We start from the raw sequence: 26472 nt of genomic DNA, 5'->3' as shown, positions 1-26472 counted from the left end.
TCCCCTCACAGGGCAGGGGTGGAACCTAATTCTGTTTATTTCTGCCATGTCTTGTGTTCTGTTAGTGCACACTTGCTTGATCACTCAGGCATAAGGGGGAGGGGGGTGCTGTCAACTTGCTAAGACCACGTTAGCCCACCTATGCCCCATCAGCCTGGTTGTAGGGGTCCTTCTTAATGAGCAAAATCTCAGATTTAGCTCCTTTCCCATCCACCCACCCCCAACTTGTTTCTGGCCCAAAGTGTATTCTCTAACTGAAATTCTGACTCATTCCTGACGTTCTGCCTTTCCTGTGTTTTCTTATCAGTAAGTCCTCCCTACTGTTATTTAAGTTCACCTGTGTTTGGGGACAACATAATTATAATGCCTGAACAGTCCTAGGACCGATATAAGAGAAAAAATTAGAAAACAAAAGAACCTTGCTACACATATACAATCAGGTCCAGAAGTGGTAAGAGCCAGTTCTGCCAAGCTTTCAGGGAGCAGGTAATTCCAGTATTACACAGATCTTTCAGAGGAACAGGAAAGGAGGAAACGCTTCCCAACTCATGAGGCCAGTATAACCTAGATATCAAAATCAGACAAGGCAAGGACATTAGGGAAAATGAAAATGACAGGCCAACTTCACTAAAATATAGATGCAAAAAACCCAAAAGCCCGTAAGTAAAACATTAGCAAGCAGAACCCAAGAGTACATAAACAAGAATATACATTATGACCAATATATTCCAAGAACCTAGGAATACAAGGATACATAGACTTTTCTTGAAAAGTTACAAGTATAATTCACCATATGAGCAGATTAAAGGAAAAATAACATGATCATAAGAGATACAGGAAAAGCATGAGAAAATGTCACATCTATCTTAAAAATTCATAGCAAGTGGGACTAGAAGGGAACTAAAAACCTGCAGAAACAATTTTTTTAACAGTGAAACTCTAAAATCAAGAACAAAAAAGAATGTCCACCATTACCACATTTATTCAACATTAAATTTGGAAGTCTTAACCAATGCAGTAAGGAGAAGAATTGAAAACAAATTATTTGATGATGATACGTTTATCAATACAGAAAATCCTACAGAATATACAAAATAATTACTGGAAACAGAGTCTACAAGGTGTTTGGATAAAAAAATCTAACCCCCAGACCTCTCTCCCAAAAAAGGCCATTTCTGCATACAAGCATTCATAAAATTTAAGTCAAACAGATGGTATCATTTACAGTAGCAACAGCAAATATATGGTAATTAGGAGTAAATCTAATAAAATATATTCTAGACCTTTATGGAAAGAAACTAGAAAGCTTTAAATAAAGACCAAAGACAGGGGGAAATACATATGACTTGAAAAGCATTCTATGTTCATGGACAGAATTGTCAAAAATGTCAAGTTTCCTTATTATGATACAATTTAAAATAAAAAAGCTGGGGTGCCTGGGTGCCTCAGTTGGCTGAGCATCTCACTTGGTTTCAGCTCAGGTTGTGATCTCAGGGTCGTGGGTTCCAGCCCCACATTGGGCTCTGTGCTCAGCGTTTCATCCTTCCCCCCCCTGCTCCTTCCCCCGCTATCTCTAAAATGAATAAAAATAAAATTAAAAAGCTATTGAATTTGTCATGAACAGGAAAAATACCCAAAAAATTCTTTACAAGAGTAAGTTCCATGAGAATTGTTTTGTTCAGTGCTGTTTTGCCAGAACTTATACAGTTCCTAGTACATAGTACTGGCCACAAAGATTCGTTCAATGATAGTTTTATTGAATGAACACAGTAGCGAGGCGTAGCCTAGCCATTTATAAAATTAAGATAGAATGGAACTGACACAGGACTAGGCAAAAAGACTAATGGAACAGAATAGATGGCCCCCAAAAATCCACGTATATGAAATCTGACATATAAAGTAAAGCAGATCATAGGGGAAGGATGGACTAGTCAATAAAAGCTGCTGTACTAGTCAACACAACTGCTTATGCAGACAAGAAAAACTGGGTGGAAGGAATTATAAAGGACCTATAAATTTATAAACACAGCATGTATTATCTCTAGAACCTCTCCAGAAAAGATCACAGATTCTTATTTTCTAAATATATTTAGATGCTATCCTAATTGAAAAAATACATAGCGCTTTGCTTGGAATAGTAATGCTTAATGACAGAAGTGCTTACTAAATATTATTCTTAGGTCTGAGCCCTCAAACTCACCTTGTCGTGAAGCCTTGCCTCCACCACTTCCTAGCTTTGTGACCTTGGAGAGGTTACTTGGTTTCTCTGAGCTTCATTTTACTCATCTACAAATTAGCTTATACTAATACTCGACAACAGAGGAACTGGTGGAGTTGTTTTTTTTTTTAATCCTTTTAGTTTTTTATTTTAGAATGCCATTAATTTTGTAGATTAGCTTTTAGAATTGACATAGTTAAGAGCTTGCATCTTCAAATCCAAGAATACAGTGTCATCTTCTATTCCTTTAAGACTTCTATATGAACCACAGGAGCATTTTTAGGTTTCTGATAGAAATGTTACACATTTTTTTAGTGTATAAAAGAACTTTTTGTTTGCTGTCATACAAGGGTCTCTGTTTCCACTGTATCTTCTATTTGGTTTGTAAAATGATAATTTTTTTGCATGAAATACTACTGTGCAATATGGAATGGAGTAGGGATTGGAGAAAGAGCAGTAACTGATCCCATCTGAGGGAGGATGAAATTTAGAATTTCATCAGGCTTCTCTCAATCTACTTACTCAAATTTAAGACTTTCTGTCTGGGAATATTACAGAAAAGCATCCAGTGAAACATTAATGTACTAGAACCTCTTCAACTTAATTTGGTTTTCTCTCCTTATTGAATAGCACTAAAAGTGACCTTATTACCCCATGGCATGGAACCCAAAAATAGTAGTGAAAGCTTCAACAGAATATGTGCAAATCTGAAAATCTCAGGGCATATGCCTGATGCTTTATTTATTTCTCACAAAATGAGAAAGAGTAACAGCTTAAATCTATAAGTAACTATTAGCTCATATAGCTTCTAAAATGTTGCTGTTATTCCATAATTTCTAGCATTTTATATACTGAATTTCTGTGCCAGGAAATAGGCAGTTGTTAACTATTTTACATGATGCTTAATTTTTAATTATCAAGTTTCAGTGATTCTGAAATTTGTTTAGTAAGACCTTTGAAAGCTAAACAGTGGTTAAAAAATAAAAATAAAAAATAAATAAAGGGTAAAAGTTCTCCTAAGGCTTTACTCCAGCTTATTTAACAAAACCAGGGTCTCCAATTCAATTTAGGACATAGTTTCCAGTAAGGGCAAAATATCTGTACTCTCCTGTGTTTAGACCACACTGGCTGCCCCCAGAACTGCCCCTTCTATACCTCGTTTGTTGTTTTCCACAGCTGCCCTCCCCTGAACTTCAGATTCCAACCGAGCCCTGAATTTCAGTTTGAGGCCCTCTGAGCATTCAAGCCCTTGCTTTGTTAGTATGTGACTTCAAACTTCTTATTGTCATGTTGCTCCATAAAAAGTATGCAGTCATTATTGCTCCTGTATGTGGGGCTCTCTCCATCAGTCTTTTCTGTTCCTTCTCTTCACAGTCCTTGGCACAAAAGTGCTCAATGGATGCTCTTGGCCGAGATCCAGCCAGTCCAGTCCTATCCACGTATAGAAACTAAATATTACGCTATTATGGGATCCTGGGCATTTGAAAGAATACTCTAACATGTGCCACCCAAATTTATGTTTAGTGTCTAGCAGTGGAACAATGAAAGCAAACTGCAAATATAAAATTCATTTAAAAAAAAGAAAAGAAAAAGAAAAGGCCATCCTCTCCTGGGGTGTTTGGGGGGGGGAGGGTGGGGGACAAAGAGCAACCAAACAGTACAAATTCATGTCATATCTTAAATAATTTATATGTTCAGCAGAGAAAACAAACACTGTAAATCTATTAAGAGTACGAGTTGGCTTTTTAGTTCAGCTGTGGAAAACTAGGCATTCACTTGGCTAAAGGGAAAAAACTCAGATGAAGCAGAAATAGAATAAACCGATTAATACAAATTAAGTCAAAACAGTAGAGTTTTAAGATAAATATGCATGTATGAATTTCATTATACGAGCTCTTATATAGTTAAAATACCACTAAGTGTACTCAAAGTGACAAGTAAAAATAAAAATAGCTGAACAAAGGGTGGTCAAACCTCAAAACAAGTGCTATAACCACCACCCAAAAATGCAAAATAGAGGAAGTTGTCTTCTTCAGAGTTTAAGAGTGAAAAAAAAATTTTCATTTTATCTAACTTTTATTCCACTGAGGAAGGGAGTCCCACAGAGGAAAATCAGTTTTGTGCCCTTCTAATGTGTTTGAGGAACAAATACAATTTGCCATAATTAACATTAAAAGAGGTAAGCAGTATTATGTTAGCATCAGAAGCATTTTTATCAGTACCAGCAAAACTGCCTTTTAATTTGCACTAATAAACTAAGCAAACTAAGTCTATAGTAGCTTGCCTACACACACACACACACACAACCCTCTAAAAGAACCCCAGAAGGCTGTGAGGATTAAAATTTTACTCCAAGAGAATAACTGATTATTTTACCAATCTCACTTGATTTCATTCTAAAGTCATCAGTAAAACTGCTACTAGAACTGTGACAATATGAACTCATGCAATAAAACCCAAACAACATAAATTCTCCCCTACTTTACAAATCTCTAAATGCTTTAGGGAAAAAGAAAATGTGTATTACATACTTTCAATGTCTTCCAACCAGCTCTTCATAGATTCATACGTACGTCTTGCCCACAACCACAACTCATGAAATGAAAAAAAAACCTCACAGACGAAAGCTTGACTTACTCCCCACCCACACTACAGGTAATGAAAATAAGTGCTACTCCTTAAAAGTCACCATAAAATGAAGGGACTAAAAAACAGGTAAAACATGAGAAAGCAAGGAGGGAAAAATACAGAGGCCAAACTATTAATCATGATCACGTTAAGAGGCTTCATTAGAAAAGAAGCAGCTCAACAGGATTTCTTTTTAAATAAAATCTAACAATGCGGTGCTTATTACGCTAGTAACAAAAAGGTGAGCAAAAAAAAGAAATGCATCAAATTAGTCAAGAGAGGAAAGCAGGTCTGAAAACATCAATATCAAACATGGTAAAATTTATTCAACAGCTATAGTGAGATTTTTAAACGCCGTTAACGCAATAATGGAAACGATATTATTTAGGCAACAAAAAGAATCAATGCAAAAACTATTAGAAGCACTGGAAGTTGAAAAAAAATATCTACAGCATGTAGTCAAAAGGGTAGGACACAAAGCACATAAGATGAAGATTCAATGGACATAAACCAAATTTTACACTTTAAAGCACAGGCAGATTTACCACAAAATGAATGAAGATTGGGCCCTGAGGCCCCTCGGGTTACACAAATGACTTGTTTTCTCATTCTAAACAAATATTCATCTGTGTACACAATTCTGTATTCTCTCTTAAAGAGGGGCGTCGAAACTACACAAGCTTTGGGCCCTCAATACCTGGATCTTTCCCTGCACTAAAGACAAGAAATATATCTTCTCTAATGTCCAGAAATTCCAGATCCCTAGCCACAATGCTAAAAACAGAACAAAATGAAAAAGCAGAAATCAACCAAAACTTAAATTTCAACTATAGATTATAATAAACAATTCAAATGAAAAAAATTAATTTACAAAATTAAAACAGTATTTCTACAAATATCAAATGATTAATGCAGTATTCACAGGTGAAATCATAATTTTGAATGTATTCATCAAAAGAGAAAAACAAAGTGATAAAGTATAAGATTTTAGAAAACTCTTAAACCCAAAGGAAAACAGAACATAATAATTAAGGATAAATACAAAGGTGTATCAATTGATAGCACTGACAATTTAAGAGCTGGCACTTTGGGATGGGGGTGAGGACCATTCTAGAAAATTTAAATGAGTAGCACTGGGCAGGAATAGCTTAAAGATCTTAGATTCCCCAAAAAAGAGGCAATACACTGGCATGTGGTAGCACTCAAAAAAAAAAAAAAGGTGAGAAAATACATATATTCAAGGGAAAGAGGCTGTAACAAAAATAAGATACTCATACACAGCCATACAGTAAAATTGAGAAGCTTCATTATGGTAATATTTTTACACAAAATTTTAAAAAGAAAAACACATAATTACACACAAAGACGTTATCTCAAGAAATAGAAAACTAAATTAACAGAAGATAAAACGGACAACATCGTCTAAGTAAAAACTAAGAACAAAATGAGTATCTGGAATAATGACAACAGTGATAAGTTCAGATTTTTTAAATGCAAAATTTAAAACTCCTGAAGAATGTGAAGATGAACACACCATCCCATTCATCTTACAAGACAAATATGATCTTGATCACAGGTTTTATGTACCCAGAAAATGGAAATAAAACAACACCCATACAATTCAATAAAATAAACCAGAAACTTACCAGGTGAAATGATAGTACGTAAAATTCCTCTACTAATATACGCCAATGAAGTGATGCATAGCCTAGGTATCTCATACCTATTCAACATCAAGGGATACCATGAATAATGGTTTAGCAAAAACAAATAGGATCCATTTCTACAGATGCCAAAGGAGTATCTGATAAAATCACATTGCTAATAACAACATTAAAACACTAATAGGATGCTTACTTAACATAACTTATCCAAAAAATTTGTATTTTATATGATGTAGGAAAAAAAAATCAGTAGCAAACAAGGACGTCTACTGCATTCATTTTGATTTTAACTATTTCGTTATTTTTTTAAGATTTTTTTTTTTTTTTACTTATTTGACAGAGACACAGCGAGAGAGGGAAGACAAGCAGGGGGAGTGGGAGAGGGAGAAGCAGGCTTCCTGCCGAGCAGGGAGCCCGATGTGGGGCTCAATCCCAGGACCCTGGGATCATGACCTGAGCCGAAGGCAGACTCTTAATGACTGAGCCACCCAGGTGCCCCACTATTTCGTTATTTTAAGAAGTTTAAAAGTTCTGGCCCAAGCAGTACAACTATAGCAACAGGATGTAAATATTAAAAGGGAAGAAATATGTATGGAGACAGATGTTAACTGGACTTATTGTGGTGATCATTTCCTAGCATATGCAAATACTGAATCATGTTGTACACCTGAAACTAATACAATGTTATATTTCAATTATATTCAATACCAGCACATATCCATTAGACTGGCTAAAATACCAAGTGCTGGTAAGGACCCAAAATAACTGGAACTTCCACACACCTTTGTATCTCTAGCTGGTATCTCACTGTGATTTTAGTTTGTTTTTCTCTGATGACATTGAACATCTTCTTAGGTGCTCATTGGCCATATGTCTGTTCAAATCCTTTGTCTTTTTAGAAAACTGGGTTGTTTGTCCTTTGTCAGCTATATGTATTGTAAATATTTTCTCCTTGCCTTTTTGTCTGTTTCTTCCTATTATTTACTTTTTGTTGAGATATAATTGAAATATAACATTGTATTAGTTTCAGGTGTACAACATGATTCAGTATTTGCATATGCTAGGAAATGATCACCACAATAAGTCCAGTTAACATCTGTCTCCATACATATTTCTTCCCTTTTAATATTTACATCCTGTTTCTATAGTTGTACTGCTTGGGCCAGAACTTTTAAACTTCTTAAAATATAAAATGGTCCAAACATTTCACAAGAAACTGCCAAACTGTTTTCCAAAGTTAAACATACGACCTAATAATCCACAATGTGGTTTATAATCCAAGAGAAATGACAATATAAACCCATATGCTAACATACATATGAACGTTCAGTGGAGCTTTTTTTTTTTAAAGATTTTATTTATTTGAGAGAGAGAGAATGAAGAGAGAGAGAGAGCGCGCACAAGAGGGGGGAGGGTCAGAGGGAGAAGCAGACTCCCCGCTAAGCAGGGAGCCCGATGTGGGACCCGATCCCAGGACTCCAGGATCATGACCTGAGCCGAAGGCAGTCGCCCAACCAACTGAGCCACTCAGGCGCCCCTTCAGTGCAGTTTTATTCATGGTTCCTAAAAACTGGTAACAACCCAAATGTTCCATCAAGTAAACAGACAAATAAATTGCAGTATAGCATAATATGGAACACTACCAAGCAACAAACAGGAACAAACTACCAAAACAAGCAATATCATGGATGAATCCCAAAAGCATCCCAGACACAATAGAGTACATACTGCATAATTCCATGATATAAAGTCCAAAACAGGCAAAATTAAACTATAGTGATCAAGTCAATACAGTGGTTATCTCTGGAGGTTACTAATTGGGGAAGGACACAAGGGACTTTCTTGGGGTGATGAAATATTCTGTATCTTGCTTGTGGTAATGGTTACATAGTTTTGACATACAGATTTGTCAAAACTCACCTAATACACTGAATATGGTTGGATTTTATCCTACGTGGCTACAACCAGAGAATGAGAAGGCTACATACAACCAGAGAATGAGAAGGCAAGCAGGAGTGGAATGAATGGTTGTAGCAGAAAGCTTTTACTTTTTGTTTTACATACCTTTGTATTGCTTATATCTTTGCATACGATAAGGTAAAAAAAAAATCTTATTTTTAATGAAATTTTCACTAATATTTCACTTAGTTTAATCAATTAAAAAAATCACACATATATTATCATTAGAGCAAAACGGAAACCAAGACATAGATCTCTTATAAAAGATATAACAATAAAAGAAAATCTGATCATAGAAAAAGTGTGCACCAGATTGAGAGATGTTTTTCTAAGCTTTAAGTGATAAAAGAAATCCTGGTTTTAGTCTATTCTGTGTTTACCATATAAGAGAGAAACTAACTGAAGTAAAAGACATACAGAGGCTTTTTCTATCAATTAGCAAATTTATTTACAACTTTCTAATTATAAAATGACCACTGTAGAAAACTTGTAACAGTATAAATAAGAAAATAACTCATTATTTGGGTCTCTTTCTTCCCACTGTTTTTTCTATTATTTTAAGGATGAAAATCAGGACAACACATACCATTTTATATTTTTTTCTTTGCATAAATTATAGTATAAGGAACTTCCTGTTTCATCATATAGATTTTTAAAATCATTTTTCATAGGCTGCATTGATCTGCTTTACATCGACTAGAAGAATGAACTATATTTTAACCACTGGCCTATTTAGGACAATTATAGCATGTCACTATTATAAATCATGTCATAATAAATCTTTGTAAAATGGTCTTTATGGTGCTTACTCGTTTCCTTAGTAAAAATCCCTGGAGGCATACTCATCAAGTCAAAGGAGAAGGCTAGGCTATTGATAAAGTACAAACTATACTTGAGAAAGCTATACCAATTGTATTCCCTTAAGAGTGCATTCAGCAGCACTGAAGTTTTAAAGTTTTTTTCCCATTATAGGATATAAGTGCAGTGCAGAAAACCCAGACACAGAGAAGAAAAACACCAAAAATTAAAATCATCCAAGAATGCTTACTCTTGAGTCCTTTCCATACGCATACTTAAACTTGTGTTGTACTGTATATGCATTTATAATCTACTCCCCTCCCCTACTTAATGAGCATTTCTTCCTTACCAAAGTGTCTCAAAATTAATTTTAATAACATGGGTCACTATTTAATCCATCTTTATTACTGACCACATAAGCCATTTCTAAAATTTTAACTTAAGTCACACTGTCATAAAATTTTGTATATAAATCTTTGTACCATATAGTAAATTATACTACATCAGGAAAAATTCTTTGAAAAATAACTACTAGGCCAAAGTTTATGAAATTGAAGGCTTAATTCAGCTTTTGGATTTATAATTTCAGGAACAGTATGAGAGAGTATCTCTATCCCCATACCCTTACCTATAATAGGTAACCTTTTATGGACCTTTGTCAATTGATCATTTAAAAAGGGCTTATTTTTTTTAGACCTTTTTGCTACTCAATGAGAGATCATTTACAACACTCACTGTATTTTGTTTTTTAACTGCTCATCCTATTGACATTTATCTTTTAAGATATAAGAACTGCTGTATCATCAGCAAATTTTTAAAAATATATTCAATTCTGATATGCCTGTAATGTAAGCTATGAAATTACTAATTTGGGTAAAAAATTTTTGCAAAGCGTTTATGTACATCTAGATTATTTTGCCTATTTCCAGCGGAGACTCCCATCAAGCTTTCCCTTGTTTCTAAAATGTCTCCTTCATCCAAAAATCACACTACATATTATTTTCTACCCTTCTGGGAGGAAAAAAAGTATCACTATCCTGCTCAACTTCTGATGCTTCAGTATGTGCTCTAGATTCGATCTTCCACTTTCTCAAAGGTCCTTGCCATCAACAGTCCCTTCTCTGGTGTATTTCCTACCATACCAGCTCTTCCTCTTCGGCCTATAAATAAGATTTTTTTTTTTATTTTAAACACGTGTACCCCAGTGTTTACCTTCCTTCTTTCTCTTCCATCAGTACTTTTTTTTTAAAGATTTTATTTATTTGACAGAGAGAGACACACCAAGAGAGGGAACAAAAGCAGGGGGAGCGGGAGAGGAAGAGGGAGAAGCAGGCTCTCCACCAAGCAGGGAGCCAGACGTGGGGCTTGATCCCAGGACCCTGGGATCATGACCTGAGCCGAAGGCAGCCGCTTAACCGACTGAGCCACCCAGGCGCCCTCCACCATCAATATTTTTCTTAACCTCCCGTTCAGTGTAGTCTGTCTTCTATTCCTATCATTCCACTAATACTGCCCTCTGTGACCTATTCATTACCAATCTAGACTTTTCACCCTTAGATTGCTTAACCCATCTAAGACATGACCCTGCTCAACACAACATTTCTTGAAACTCTCTTTTTGTAATACCGAACATGGTTTTTGTCTCTAGTTCTCCAGCCCATCCTCCTTGGTCATTCTGTCCCTCTTCTTCCTCCTGTCCTCTTTTCAATGGCAGCCTTCCAGAGTTCCATCTGGAGCTATGAGGACCTCTCCTCCATCTGGGTAAGCCTCATCTACACAAGCTACCCTCAACAATCATTTATCACTTTATATTCCCAAATCTCTCTCAGCCCAGATCTCTTTACTACCCTACTCCTCCAATCATAAATATAGATAACACATGGCTTCACATAGCTGCCCCTAAAGCACCTCAAACACAATAGCTGAACTCATTACAAAATCAAGTTGAATGGCATAATGACTTGCAATGTGAATCAAGAGGCATAAAAATATTAATCCATTGTTAAGCTAATAATCTAAAGTCAAGAGAAATTTTAAAAACAGAGTAAAAACACTGGAGGGGGGCACCTGGGTGGCTCAGGCGGTTAAGCATCTGCTTTTGGCTCAGGTCATGATCCCAGGGTCCTGGGATCGAGCCCCACATAGGGCTCCTTGCTCAGTGGGGAGCCTGCTTCTCCCTCTCCCTCCCACTCTGCCTACTTGTGCACGCTCTCTCCCTCTCTGTCAAATAAATAAATAAAATCTTTAAAAAATAAAAAAATAAAAACACTGGAGGAAAGTATTAATTACAGCATTACTTAATATAACCACACCAAAAAAAAAAACTTAAAAGGACTTTTCCTTCTGGGAAGATGGGAGTACACAAACTTTCTCCATTCCTCCTGCTATGCAAAAGTAAAACTTGACATTATACACAAAACAAACATAAGACTCAAAGAGGAGGTAGTGCCAATCCTTTGGAAACCAAGGAAGAAAACTGTGGCGAGTCCCTTGCAGGTTTTTTGTTGTTTTTTTTTTTAACCTTGAAAATGCCAGAAATGGACCTGAAAAAGCCTCCAACCTAGAAATGCCAACAGGAACAAACAAAAAGAATCCCAACAAAAGCATGCTCTTTCTGACCAAAGGACTATGAAAAGGGCAACCCAGAAAGATGGAAAACTTTTAGACAATAACTACCCTACTCCAGTCAAACACCACAAAAAACACAAAAAAACCCAACCACTGTGTGGGGCACCTGGGTGGCTCAGTAGGTTGAGCATCAGTCTCTTGATTTCAGCTCAGATCATGATCTCAGGGCCATGAGATCAAGCCCCACGTTGAGTCCCGTGTCAGGCTCCAGCCTGCTTAAGATTCTCTCCCTCTCCCTCTGCCTCTCCCTGCCCTTCACGTGTGCGTGCTCCCTCTTAAAAAAAAAAAAAAAAAAAAAAGCCACTGTAGTCCCACTCACACCCCCACCTGCAAAGGCCCAGTGGGGAGTCTAGAATTCCACTCTCAAGGCTATAAACACTCCAATGGGATGGTATCAGAGAAGGCCAGGGCTTTCATCCTGCTGACCAGTAATGAACTCTCGCCTAACAGTGTCATGAACTCTCCGCTAACAGTATCAAAGGAAGATTATGTGGGGAAGCCTGAACTTCCACCCCCTCCCAGACGTAATATGGAGTGTCCCCCCACCTCAGGCTTCAGTGGAGGCTTGGTGGAGAATCTGGACATCTAGCTCCACCTGGCAGTAATGAGGCAGCACCTCCAACTTCCTTCTCCTGCCAGAGTAGTATGAAAAAAGTCAACTAAAATAAATGGTTTGAGCACGATCCAAAGCCTCAGGACAAAGTATGAAAATGTGCAAGGTTTCAATTAGAAAATCCAAAAGGAAGATCTTAAACAGAAAGACAAAATAATCAAAAGATACCAACATCAAAATGACAGAGATGTTAGAATCATCTGACAAAGACATTAAAGCGATCTTGATAAAACATTCAAACATGTTTGAAATAAATGAAAAAAAAGTCTCAGAAAAGAAATCAAAGTCTCAGCAAACAAATATGTTTTAAAGAACCAAATGGGAACTTAAGCTGGAAAACAGAATAACCAAAATAAAAAATCCAGAGGATGGCCTAAGAGCAAAATGGAAGGAAAGAAGAAATATCCAATGGCATGAGAGAGAGAACAACAGAAACTACCCAATCTGAAAAATTGAGAGAAATAAACTGGAGTAAAAGAAAATGAACAGGACCTCAAGGCCCCGAGGGACTATAACAAAAGATCTAAAATTCACATTATCATAATACCAGAAGGAGAAAAGAGGACTGAGAAAATACTTAAAGAAATAATAGCTGAAAATTTCCCAAATTTGGCAAGACAAACACCTACAGTCAAGCAGCTGAGCAAACCCTAAAAAGGAAAAAAAGAAAAGAAATCCACACCTACATACATCATATTAAACTTCTAAAAACTAAAGAAAAAGTCTTAAAAAGGCAATGACAGAAAAACATATTACCTAAGGGAAAAAACATTTAGAAGGACTACAGATTTCTCATTAGAAACCATAGAGACCAGACGTGACACAATTTTTTAGGTGCCATACAAAAAAGAACTATCAACCCAGAATCCTATATCCAGGAAAAAAAAAAAAAAATAGCCTTCAGGAATGAAGATAAAGCAAATATAGAGAAACTCTATCACAAGCAGGTTTACTCTAAAAGAATGGCCAAACAGGTTCTCTAAACAGGAAGGAAACAGTAAAAGAAGAAACCTCAAGAAGGAAGGAAGAAGGATGGACACAGCAAAAATATGGACAAGTATGACGGACTTTCCTTCTCTTTAATTTTCTAAAGTACGTTTGACAGTTGAAGTAAAATTATAATACTGGTCGATGTGGTTTTATATGTATGTAGAGGAAACACTGAAAATAATTATAACGTGGGGAGAGTAAAGAGACATAAAGGGAAGTATAAGGTTTTAATACTTCGCTCAAACTGCTAAGATGACAGTACCAATTCACTACGATTGTAGAGGGAGATGGTAACAGTACTTGTGGGATTTTCGTTTTTTTGTGGGTGTTCTAAGTACAAGAAACTAAAACCCCACAGGTACTATGATCATCTCCATTATACTGATGAGGAAATTAAAGCTCAGAGTTAAGAAAGTACATAGACAGTTAAGTAGTGAATATGAGACTCAATCCCATAGTTACATGGTTCCAAATCCTGATACTTTTTCACTACATTAAAAAAGGGTTCCTGAGATTAAATCTTCATTCAAAAACGTGGATGGGGCAAAAATTTTTTTTCACTAACCTCTAACTGAAATTTAGCATTTCCTTCAATCAACCACCATAGCAGTACCTGTGGCAGTCACCAACAGAAATCACAGATATCTCATGTAACAGATAAATCAGAACAGCATTTACACTCAACACGAGTTAAAAAGGAAGACTTGTTTTCAGTATTTCGATAACTGGATTTAAATGTAATTGCTTTCCTTTATAAACCTACATACTTTATTTTATATATTTAAAAAACTGTATTCGGAGGAGTCCACAGGTTTCACCAGACTGTCAAAAAGAGTTCTTTGTACAAAAAAGGTTAAGGAAACCCTGCATGTAGAAAACTTTCCAAATTTTACTTCAAAAGTCTTAATGAACCTCAGCTTCCACTTGCCACTGGAATGGGAAGAACGGCTCTGTTTTTGAGGAGATGCCAGAGAAAGAAAACCTGTAAAATTAAACTCTGCCAAAAGCAAAACATTTTCTCAAGTTCTCAAAAGTCAATACCATAAGAGTCTAGTCCTTAGATGACACTCAAAATCTATCAGAAAAAACACCAAGAAACCCCCAACATACACCGTGAGTTCATTTGTAGGTAATCTCCCCCAAAAAAGAGAGAATTCAAACCTCTAAACTCAGAAACAAGAACATTAATTCCACCCTCCCCAGCCTTCTACCTCTTACCCACCCCATCCCACCCACTTCCTCTTAAGCACACATTATAATCTAAAATCTAAAGGTGCCCATAAATGACATGTTTTCAATTTCTTTACGAGAATTAGCAACATCTCAGTATACATACTCTCACACTGGAAAACACAGAGTTCCTTTTCTCACTCCCATCTTACCTCTCCAAAAAGCACAACTACCCAAATAAAGGCAAAGCTTTTTAGATGAATAACCACCAAGAGCATTTTTTCTACTCCCATGATCATCCAAACTTAGAAATAAAATTCCTTTTCATTCGTAAGGCCACCAAAAGGGTAACACATTTTTAAAATAAATAATCCTACCCCCCCAAATTATCGACTCCTGATGAAACATGTTCTCAGCCCAAAGGTTATCCATTTTATTAATGAGCCAAAAACAAATACTATACATACATATATACACTCTAGATTGTCTTTCAATCCTTAGTCACACCTACCTAAAACCGCATTATGTGAGCACTCACTCTGTACATCTACAAATAGTAGTGAGAATTTTGTGATGGGAAAAGTTAAAGTCTCACTTCTTCATACAGGAAATTTAAGGCAAAATTAATCATCAGTTCCTGTAACCAATATGCAATGAGAGGCAGTACTTTGGAAAAATGTTCAAAAATGGTGTATAGTAATTTTAGAAGCAAATCACAACACATTTATACACACACATCCACACAAAACAGTTTTGTTCACAAATTCAAATATGAACATTTTATTATAATAAGAATTGCACTCAACTTTTATTTGCTGTTTGAATAGTCAGGGGGAAAAAAAATAGTTTCCCACCCTGAAGGAAAGCCCCTAAAGAACACACTTGTGTCTTGTCAACCAAGTCATGATACCTTGAACATCAAATGAAAAGCTAAGTTTCCATCTGACTACATATTTAAGTCAATTCAGAGTACATTATTGTTCTTCATTAACTATAAAATAACTCAGAAAATGTTTTATGAAGAAAAAATATTAAGAATATGTATCCCTACGTCCCAAGTTAGGAAATAAAATCTTAGCAACAATTCTAGACCTTTATATGTCCCTTGACAATCATATTCCCCCCTCCTCCCCATCCCTACCCCAAGAGGTAATCAATTCGGAACCTAAATCTGCTATTTGTCATTCTCGTGCATTTCAACACTGATATATCCACAGAGTGAATACCTCGACCTTCCTAAGCTGCTTTTACCGAGAGGATGTATTACAAATCTGTGTCCCCACACTAGCTTTCAACAGTGCCCTCAGCAACAGTTTTAGTAGAAACCCATCAAGTCATCAAGTGTGCTTCTGATGAAGCCTCATTTACTCTTTCCCTCTCCCCCCTCCCCAAATTCAATGCTCCCCCCCAGATTCATACTGGTAAGAGGTAACAGAATTTCATCCATTAAATGAGAATGTATCACTCCTTTCAGTTCCCCTATAGTAGATGTTGGCATTCTTGTTCCAATTTAACATTCGTAGTCTATAGTAAGAAGACTGGTATATTTTAGGAGTTGGGAAACCAATCTCAGCTTCACTGCTTACTTGGCTAGAGAACCTTGGGCAAATTGCTTCTTCCCAAACCTCCATCTCCTCTTCTACAGGATGGAAATAACAATGACCATGATCACCTTGCCATCATAAAGGGTTGTTGCTGCTATTAAAAGGAAACCATGTACACAAAAAGCCTCTGAAAACAAAAGTATTACACAAATGCAAAAATCATAAAATATAAGTTCTAGGTATTATAAAAACTCTTAAGAATTATTTTAAAAAGTTAAAATGTGGCCAAGCAATTTTTAATAATTCATTAAATGCTTTTACTACAGAACTTAAAAGTATTAACAATGCTGAAATAACACAACTTTCAGTCTGTTTATAATGAAATTAACCTCTACAACTAAATAATTTGTTCTAAATTCCACAGTGAACCAAGAGTCTCACTTCCTTAGAAATTATGATATAATAATTAGAAACTCTATAAAATCCGCCACAAGAAATTACACACAAATCATGTTTTTAAAGGTAATAAACACTATTGGACCAAATGGTTTTTTTTTATTTCTCTTATTTTTTAAGCAATTTAGAAAACTCCAAGGAAGGACAGGATTTATTTTATTGACTATTGTGGGAATGAGTTCCCCCACCCCACCAAAAAAGAATACCACACTCCGTCTTCCAGCTTGGGATGAGGCATTATCAATGCAGGTGTGAAGAATATCATGGCCCCTGTCAAAGTAAGGACAGTTCTATTATAAACCAAGCAATGAGACATTTATATATTGTGTAGAAAGAAGTATGGTGACGCCTGGGTGGCTCAATCCGTTAAGCGTCTGCCTTCGGCTCAGGTCATGATCCCAGGGTCCTGGGATCGAGTTCCGCATCGGGCTCCCTGCTCGGCGGGAAGCTTGCTTCTCCGTCTCCCTCTGCTACTCCCTCCCTGCTTGTACACTCACTCGCGCTCTCTCCCCCTGACAAATAAATAAGATCTAAAAAAAAAAAAAAAGTAGTATGAAGACAACTTCTTAAAAATCGTAGGGAAATAAGGCCAAACAAGATAAAACAACCTAATTAATTTTTTAAAAAACTTACAACGTCATGTGTCCTAGGACTATAGAATCTCAAAGGACCCTAGATATAATCTATTTCAGAACCTCCATTTCACAGATGAAGAAACCAAGGCCAACAAAATATAGACCCTTCAATGAATAAAGAAAATGTAGTTTAACTGGAGGCCCCTAGAGAAAATGTGACTATAAATCAAGCATTCTTTGAGGGGATTAAAAAAACATCCCTGTCACAAAATGTAAACTGGAAACAGCAAGTGTAGGAAAGATGAAGAAGTTAGGAAATGATACGGAAAAAAGGACAAGAGTTGAACAATGAGAAAGCACAACCTCAAAGGCTCAAAAATAACTAGTTATTAACCTGGCCTTGGTATCTCTACCCACAAGGTATTTATTAATCACAAAGGGAATAGCCATCACTTTTCAGTGGTTAACGAAGCAATAAGATTCCACACCAGTATTGGGAAAAACAGACAACATGTGCTTCCCTAATACGAGGTACTGGAGGAAGACCTTTCCTTTGTCCTATTTCTGCCAAAACTACACAATTTGATTCTAATGATAAGAAAACATCAGACAACCCAAATTGTGGAATATTTTACAAATAACTTTAAGACTAAAAAAAAAAAAAAAAACATGAAAAATAAGTGCAATGTGCAATCCTGGATTGGATCCTAGACCAAAAAAAAATTTTTGTTATAAGGACATTACTGGAAAAACTAAGTTTAAATAATGTTATGTTAGATAACAGTATTACAATTTCCTGATTTGGGTAACTGTACTAAGGCTATATTAAAGACTCTTTTTCGTTCTTCAGTAAAAACACTAAAGGGACATTACTTCCACAACTTACTCTCAGAAAGTTCACCAAAAAAAAATGTACAGGATACTATGGGAGGGGCACCTACTCCAATCTGGATATTCCCTAGGGAAAGGCTTGCTGGAGATGAACCCTGAGTCACATCTAGAAAGATGACTAAGAATTAGTCAGATAAAAGAGCATACTTGGTAAAGGATAGAGGTTCAGAAGAGTCATGGATGTGCACTTCACACAAGATTGTGACTAAGTGTGATGAGACTGTGTTTCTCCAGACATAACACACTGTGTAAGAGCAGGAAATTCAAATAAGTATGTGCAGGTATCTGGGGGTTGCCAGGTCTGGAGAGAGCAGTAGCCAAGGCAGCAAGTACAGGAGTAATGGGACATCGATCACAAGGAGGCAAGGGAGCAGAAAGGGAGGCAAGGTGACACTTTAAAAAAACTCCACTCCCTATTCAATCCCAGCTCTTCTAATTTCAACTAAATATAGAGTGCTTCATGAACCTAACTTTTTTAAAAAATGGAAAAAAAAAAAAAAACCCTCAAAGACTAAGGTAACTCATTAAACGAAAAGTGTTTTATTTGGGCAAGGTAGTATAGTGTAGCCCTTAGCACCCATAGGTGCTTTATACTCAGAAAATATAGGTTCAAGTCGCATCTCAGCCATTATTGTGGGGTCCTCAGCAACGTATTTAACCTCTGAGCCTCAGTTTCCATAGCCAAAAAAAAGAAATAAGCTATAAAGATTAAATGAGGCAATGTTGGTAAAGCTTATAGCATGACATCTAACACACAGAACATATTCAATATACATTAGACATTATTGATTCAAAATATTCTGCATAGGTCCCTGTTCCTTATTAAAAAAAAAAACAAAACTTGAAACCATATTATAATTCAGTTATGTATAAGATAGCAAAATGAACTGAATCAAGTCCAACCACTTTATCAAAAACACAAACTAGGGGCACCTGGCAGGCTCAGTGGGAAGAGCATGCAACTTGTTAATCTCGGGGTTGTAAGTTTGAACCCCAAGTTGTTGTAGAGATTCAGTAAAAATAAAATCTTAAAAAAAAAAACCCACAAACTATAAAGTCTACCTATGTAAGTACTATACAAGCTTTATAAACCATATTGTATTGTGGCTTTTCATCTTATAATTTTGTTGAAGCTTACTAATACAAACTCAGGGTTAAAATAAGAAATTAGAACAGACCAACTATTTATTTGGGGACATTATTTAAGTTTGGTAACTTTTTCAATGTTAACTACTTGTACAAATAGTTCACAACTGCAACTTCAACAACAAAAAATTATAAATATGACAAGGCTTAAATCTATTATTCACAACCATTTTAGCACCATTCTAAATAAATACCTATGGATAGGCATAAAAGTAAAGAAGTCATTAAAGTAATTAGTAGGATCCACGTTAAGCAATAAAGTATAGAATATTACAAGGGATTCCATTAAAAAAAAAAAGGAATGTAGGGTATTTTGTGACAGGCCAGTAAGACAGCTGGAACAAAGCTGTTGGAGCAACAGCTGTGCACCATGTACTGTTCATCTAAAACCACAAACTAAAGTAACCCATGTCAGACAACTTCATTTGACTAATCAGCTCAGCCAATGGCTCCTTCCTGAAACTGCTACAGAGAAATCTAAGTAAATACATAATTTGCAACTAAGGAATGAGAAAAAAATAAACAAAACATCAGTGTCTTTAAATGTAAAATTAAAAACTGAGAATCACAATCTAACATTATAACAAAATCTTCCATCCTATTTTAACACCTGCTAAAATTATGATCACAGAACCTATGAGACTTTATAATGGTAAGAAAATAATCCCAAGACTCCAGCGTTTGATGAAGTGTGTATTACTGATATGTAACCTCACCAATTCCTACTCCATTCTCAACTTTCAACTAAATGAAAAGTGACCATATAACACTGCAGCAATTATAAGAAACTGTTAAAATTAAGTTATTTGATAATTAAAAAGTAGCTAATTCAAAACAAGTTTGGCAGGGAAATTCTATGCCAATATATGAAAATAATAAATTCACAAAGTACTCAATTAAGCTACTATAACCATTCAAGCATCTGCAAGTCATTAAATTATCACAGACCTAGTCCACTGTTTTATATTTTATCTTTTTTTATTCCAAAAACCCATGAACCCGTCTCTAAACTTAAATTCACTCTTTTCTCAGTTTGAGTAAGATACACATCTGTGTATGCTTGCACACATGCATACACACACACAAGGACAATTTCCCTACATTACTGACACACCTTAATTTCAGAGACAAAAGGGACAAAAATTACAAATTTCATAGTCACATATCATTTCTACAAGATTTCTAAAATGTTGTATCTATCACAAAACTTCCTTTGCAGTTTGACTCTTGCTTACTATTCTTTTCCTTTCAGCTAACAAATTGCTGACTGTTGTAATCTCAACCACATGTCATCATTTAACCAAAAACAAGGCATTAAAAGAAAACCCACCAGGAAATAAGACAAAAGTAATAAATCTTTAAGACCTTACTCTCAGGCTGTTTTACATTTCCTGAGTCAGAATTTCCACAAAAAAATTAAAATAGGACTATCTTCTCCAAAGACTATTTTCAATAAAACTGAATGCTATGGATCAACTGCTAAAACTTCTAAAACTCAAGATTCAAGTCAAATGTACACAGGCTACATATAGATAATCTTTTAATTACAGAGAAACTCTGAAATCCAAAATGATCTTTGTCCTCTTCAATAACTAGCAGCTATGGAACCATAACTGCTACAACTCATCTTTCTTAAGATCACTTTTTTCCCCCAACTATTTACTGTATTCTGTTTAAGACCTAATACTAGCAATTAATAAACCTTAACAAATATTTTGCTATCGGATTACTTCTATGTAACAAAAGTATTCCTGGTCTATGACTCTCAAAATCTAAAGTATAAAATGTACAAATACAACTAAGGGGCAGACATTCAGGCAAAATATTCCAAATCTATAAAATCCTCTACTGGGGTGCCTGGGTGGCTCGGTCGTTAAGCGTCTGCTTTTGGCTCAAGTCATGATCTCCAGGTCCTGGAATTGAGCCCCTCTTGCTCAATGGGGAGTCTGCTTCTCCCCCTGCCTCTCCCCAGGCTTGTGCACACACACACACACACTCTCTCTCTCTCTCTTGCTCTCACTCTCGCTCTCTCAAAAAAAAAAATCTTTAATAAATAAATAAAATCCTCTACTAAAATACTTATTCTACTTTAAACATTCTAGTGTTTACAGGGTTGAAAACGATGCCAAAGTGAATCAGATACAGAATGGTTATCTTGTCCAAAGCCACAGTCATATAGTGGCTAAACTAAGTTCTAAATAAATCTGGACTCACAAAAAGGATTCTCTGCACTACTTCACGCTATCTTTTCTCAGATAAGCAGCATGAATTTTTCCAGATCTAGGAAATCTTTTCAAAAAACAAAAACATGGCAGCTGTGGTGTTTAATTTCATAGACTGCATATGCCTATGACAAAAGCAACCACAAGGAATAAGTTTCACAGAAACAACCTCTACTTTTTAAAGTAATCTCTACATTTATACTCTCAGTGCAGGGGAAATAAAAGAATAGAAACAAATTCAATTAAGCCTACATAAAAATTTTTAAGAAAGAAAATATAAAAAGGATAAAACCAAATTTATCTAGATTACTTCACAAATACATAATCAAATTATACAATAAATGTAAATGGGCTGAATTCCCTACTAAAAGACAAAGACTCTCAAATTTGACTTTTAAATATCACATTAAGTACTGTTCACAAAAGCTTACCAGAAAATGACCAAAAAAGAAACGTGAAATATAAATGAAGTAAATGCATACAAACAGAAAGCAGGAGTGGCAACATAATATCACAGGATCAAAATCAAGGTTAAACTCCACACAAGATACTACTGAATTTTAACAGACAGAAAGATTCAATCATAACATTCTATATACCAGATGACACAGCATCAAAATAAAGCAAAATAAAAAATATGAAGAAAAAATAAAATGCAGTCTTCATGGGATATTTATTATAAAATAATATAATTATAATAAATGTATTTCAGAGTTTCACAGATTAAATAGATAAGGAAAAAGGGAAGATACAGAAGATTTGAGTAATATAATGAACAAATTCCATTTTAACAGATTTGAATAAGACTTTGCACCTTATGAGCTACAAATGAATACTCTTCTCTCATGTTCTTGGAATATTTACAAAAATTAATGGTATGTTTGGCCATTAAAAATCCTTAATATTCCAAAACAGAATTTACAGGTCATGTTCTTTGACCGCAGCCCAACACAGCTAGAAATCCACAAAAGGATCCACTCAATCCTTTGCCAAATACATACTTTATTAAGGAGATATCCAAACTGAAATCAAAATTATCTAAAAATAAAAAGTATAATATTTCATATCAAAGGAAACAATGCCAAATCAGTCCTATAATGCCTTTCCACAAATCATTAAGGATACTGTAAATATTCTGGAAAACCTCTTGCTAAAATTCTTTAGAATACCATTAAAAATATACATTATAACATATAAATTACCTAAAGTACTACTGTGAAAAATAGATGGCAATCTCATTTTTAAAAAAAAAAGCACAACACTGAGACGCCTGGGTGGCTCAGTCGGTTAAGCATCTGCCTTCGGCTCAGGTCATGATCCCAGGGTCCTGGGATTGAGTCCCGCATGGGGCTTTCTGCTCCGCAGGGAGCCTGCTTCTCCCTCTGCCTCTGTCTCTCGTGAATGAATGAATGAATGAATGAATAAAAGCACAACACTGAGGGTTGCTAAAGGGGAGGGAGGTGGGGGATGGTGTAACTGGGTGATGGACATTAAGGACAGCACATGACATAATGAGCACTGGGTATTATTTAAGACTGATAAATCACTGACCTCTACCTCTGAAACTAATAATATATTATATACTAATTGAATTTAAATTAAAAAAATAAAGAGAAAAAAATTTTTAATTTAAAAAGCACAAAATAGTTTATGTATGAAATCATAAAAGGACATCTATACACAATACAATATAAAATATGCATACTGCAGACTAGACACACACACACACACACACACGCGCGCGCGCGCGCGCGCTGAAGAAAGGAATTCTTTTGCTTCTAAGCCATTCCAATTTCTGTTACCTACAACAAGAAAAACCTTTGCCTTGATCTTCATTTTACAGCGCGCACGCACTCTCTCTCTCTCTCTCTCTCACTGTCCACCCAGCTTCTTCAGTGGCTCAATGCAGAAAGCTTAGTCTTAAGGGTAAATAAATTTGAAAACTATCCCTTTTAACCATCTCTATTTCTCCAAAATTATATCTCTCAGCCAAAACCCCAAAATTAACTGAATGTCTGAGTGGGTTTAATAGAATTTCACATTTGTTGAAATCCTACTGATACTCCAAAAATTATCATTCCCTGGTATCAACCTGCCTGCCCTTCAACATCAAAAAAGATTGGGAATCAAAGTGCCCCAAGGTAATTCTGAAAGATGGCCAGTTCTTCACCTCCAACACCAGGAACAGCTAAAATCAACTCTTCGTGAGAGAATACATTTTTAAAAACATACTCTACCACACAAGGAGAAACTCCTTCCCTGGAAACCGTAACAAACTAGAAAGTAGCAGTTTTGTGGCCTTAAGAAAAAAACAAGAGAACATTACCATTGGTTAATATCAGACTGAGATATCAAGGGCATTAAATCGGTTTGAGACAGTAATTAGATTTCACATCCAGAAAATTTCATCAGTGATACAGAGGCAAATTTAACAAATTCTCCAAGATGGAGACTATCTTATCCTTTTTGCTGATTAACTTAACACAATATGGTATGATTTCAGAGAATCAATGCATAAACAGTATTTCATAAGATGACTGAGAAAATGAATAAAAATGGAAAAGAAAACCTTCCCGGACCTGAGAGTGTTTCATCATTTCCCAGGGAAAACTAGGGAACGGAGAAAAAGTTCTACTCCTATCCTGATAAATGTTTCCATTTCCAATGATGAGAGAAGGCTACAAGCATGCAAGTAAAAAATAAGTTATTCCTGCAGAATGGAAACTTGAAGCCAGTCAGCCAAATAAAGGTAAAGACATGGAAAACAAAGATATGCCTCCATTGTTTTAATACAAAAATGTTGGGGCCCAATAATTTTACATTCAGCCAAATCATCACTTATCATGCAAAAGTAAATATCTTAGGTATCTTTTCAGCAAAAAGCACTTGAAAGTATTCTCTAAATCACAATTCAAAATAAAAACTAGCTGTTGATAAAGGCTATTGTAAGCACTGAAACCAGTTAGAATGATACAAATGGCAAATAAAAGCAATAACCCTTCATAAGAAAGGGATTAATACCATTATTATTTATAACAGCAAAACAGAATGCAAAAGACAAAAAAAACCCAAATCTTTTAAAAACACTGCAACACATACTTTTGGCTGCTTTAAATAAGGACACTAAATTTATGAACGGGATGGGTGCAAACAGCAACCAAAACTGCTAAATTCCTCATTTCCCATAGTGGGAATAAAACACTATTAGTCTGTTTTCCTAATTAAATATGTTTAAGATTATGAATAATTTTTCTTAAAGATTTTTATTTATTTGTCATAGAAGAGAGAGAGCACAAGCAGGGGGAGCAGCAGGCAGAGGGAGCAAGGAGCCCGATGCGGGACTTGAACTCAGACCCGGAGATCATGACCTAAACCGAAGGCAGACACTTAACCTACTGAGCCACCCAAGTGCCCCAAGATTATGAATAATTTTAAGGTAAATCTGAATCATTAAAAAGAGAATCTACCATTCAAACCTACCACAGAGCACAGAGAAAAAAAATATATATATATATATAAATACAAGATTAGTGCAAAGGGAGGTAATTATGCTAAAGATCAGGGCCAAAATCGGCAGTGACCTAACATAAATTTTTCAACCTCTCTCTCAAGAGATACCTGGCTAGAAAATTAGGCAGAAATTTTCTCCTTAAACAGAAACAAAGTTGGTCCCCTTTTTGCCTCAACTTGGTTTCTTTAGGCTTAATTTCACAAAGTGCCTAGCTAGACTGATTATGAAAACCAGATTTTGTTAACATAACTGAGTAAAACAAACTGCTTATTATCATGACCTAAAGCAATATCAGAGGCGCTAGTTTTGATCACCTGGTCAAGGTGATTGATGTCAGCCAGGTTTCCCCACTGTGGTTACTGTTTTCCCTTGATAATAATATCTCATGGACAGATACTTTAAGACTATGTTAATATCCAGCTACTCTCAAATCCAATAGCTATAACATCTATTTAGGATTCTGACTCAAATCAATTGTTAAGACTGCCAAATAGTGATTACCTAATTCCACCATTTCCTCTAGGCTTATTAGTCAGAATTCTACCTTTAAGGAAGAACTTCCCTTCCTCCTTCATTTATTTATTTATCCCTATGGATTCACAGATTCCTACTTTATGGACAGTAATCAATTACTATAATTATTTGGTTATACTGTCCCTGAGTTAGCCAGTGGGAGTCCTTCTGGGTTAGCTGTGTCTGACATGTCACCATTGTTTTGTGTTTTTTGAGCACTTCCTTACTTTCTGACACTTCACGATATTCCAAGCTCATCTTTGTTTTTCCCTGCCCTAGCCCTGGGATCAGTCATTTCTCTAAGGTTCCTGTTAGTGAAGAATGGTACTGAGAAACCAAGATCTGGTACTTGGTATTTTCACTGCTAATGGGGAGTCACTGTTTCTACACACTCTTAGAGCTGGAAAAAAGATGCACAGATGTGTGTACGTGTATTCATATGCATCTATTTCTGCATCTATAATTTTTAAACCATTAATTTACGCCAGTATCTTCAATTCCAATCAAGCATCAGAGTTGATGCTAACCTTCCCCCTTTCCACAGTGAGAACAGTGAGAAAGTTGGCTCCCATTTTCCAAAATATATTTACTTATTTGCTTAATCCTAGTAGAGAAAATCATTTCAGAATTGAAAACCCATGCCTCTGTCACACACACACACACACACACACACACACACACACAGCCTAATAACTAGAGTTCAATGTTTGTTTCGAGTTCTTTTTGTCTTTACCCAGAGGACATAGTCCAAACACCCAGTTCAAAAGTTAGTTTTTTTTCTTTCCCCCTTCAGTGTGGTTATGTTACTCATTTGAAATAAGGTTCATTTATTTGTTTGTATTCCACCTTAGGGTAGTTTTTTTCTTCATCACTTGATTGTATTGGTATCTGCTGTTTATGGAGTATGTGAAACATTAAACATGGTTCCAAAAGTCAGAAAGCATCC

The 26472-nt window shown here is 35.7% G+C and overlaps 1 protein-coding gene across 3 annotated transcripts in view; it reads right to left on the bottom strand.

Annotated features, from left to right (window-relative positions):
- The window catches only part of RRAS2 (RAS related 2), a 72975-nt gene that overhangs the window by 38890 nt on the left and 7613 nt on the right, over positions 1 to 26472 (bottom strand). Inside the window, exon 1 of one of the 3 annotated variants that reach the window (XM_073882886.1) lies at positions 16255 to 16314. The exons of 1 other annotated variant lie outside the window; for it this stretch is intronic. In XM_073882886.1, coding sequence (XP_073738987.1) covers positions 16255 to 16299 — 45 coding nt within the window. In that variant the 5' untranslated portion in view covers positions 16300 to 16314. Of the gene's footprint in view, positions 1 to 4749; positions 4775 to 16254; positions 16315 to 26472 lie in introns of those variants that run through there. One more of the 3 variants, XM_025894441.2, reaches the window with a different exon arrangement.

This window comes from Callorhinus ursinus, unplaced genomic scaffold (genome assembly GCF_003265705.2).
Source record: "Callorhinus ursinus isolate GAN/ISIS: 27379988/994484 unplaced genomic scaffold, GSC_fseal_2.0 scaffold49, whole genome shotgun sequence".
Taxonomy (NCBI): domain Eukaryota; kingdom Metazoa; phylum Chordata; class Mammalia; order Carnivora; family Otariidae; genus Callorhinus; species Callorhinus ursinus.
Note: the sequence above shows the minus strand (reverse complement) of the source record. Positions and strands in the feature narration are given on the sequence as shown.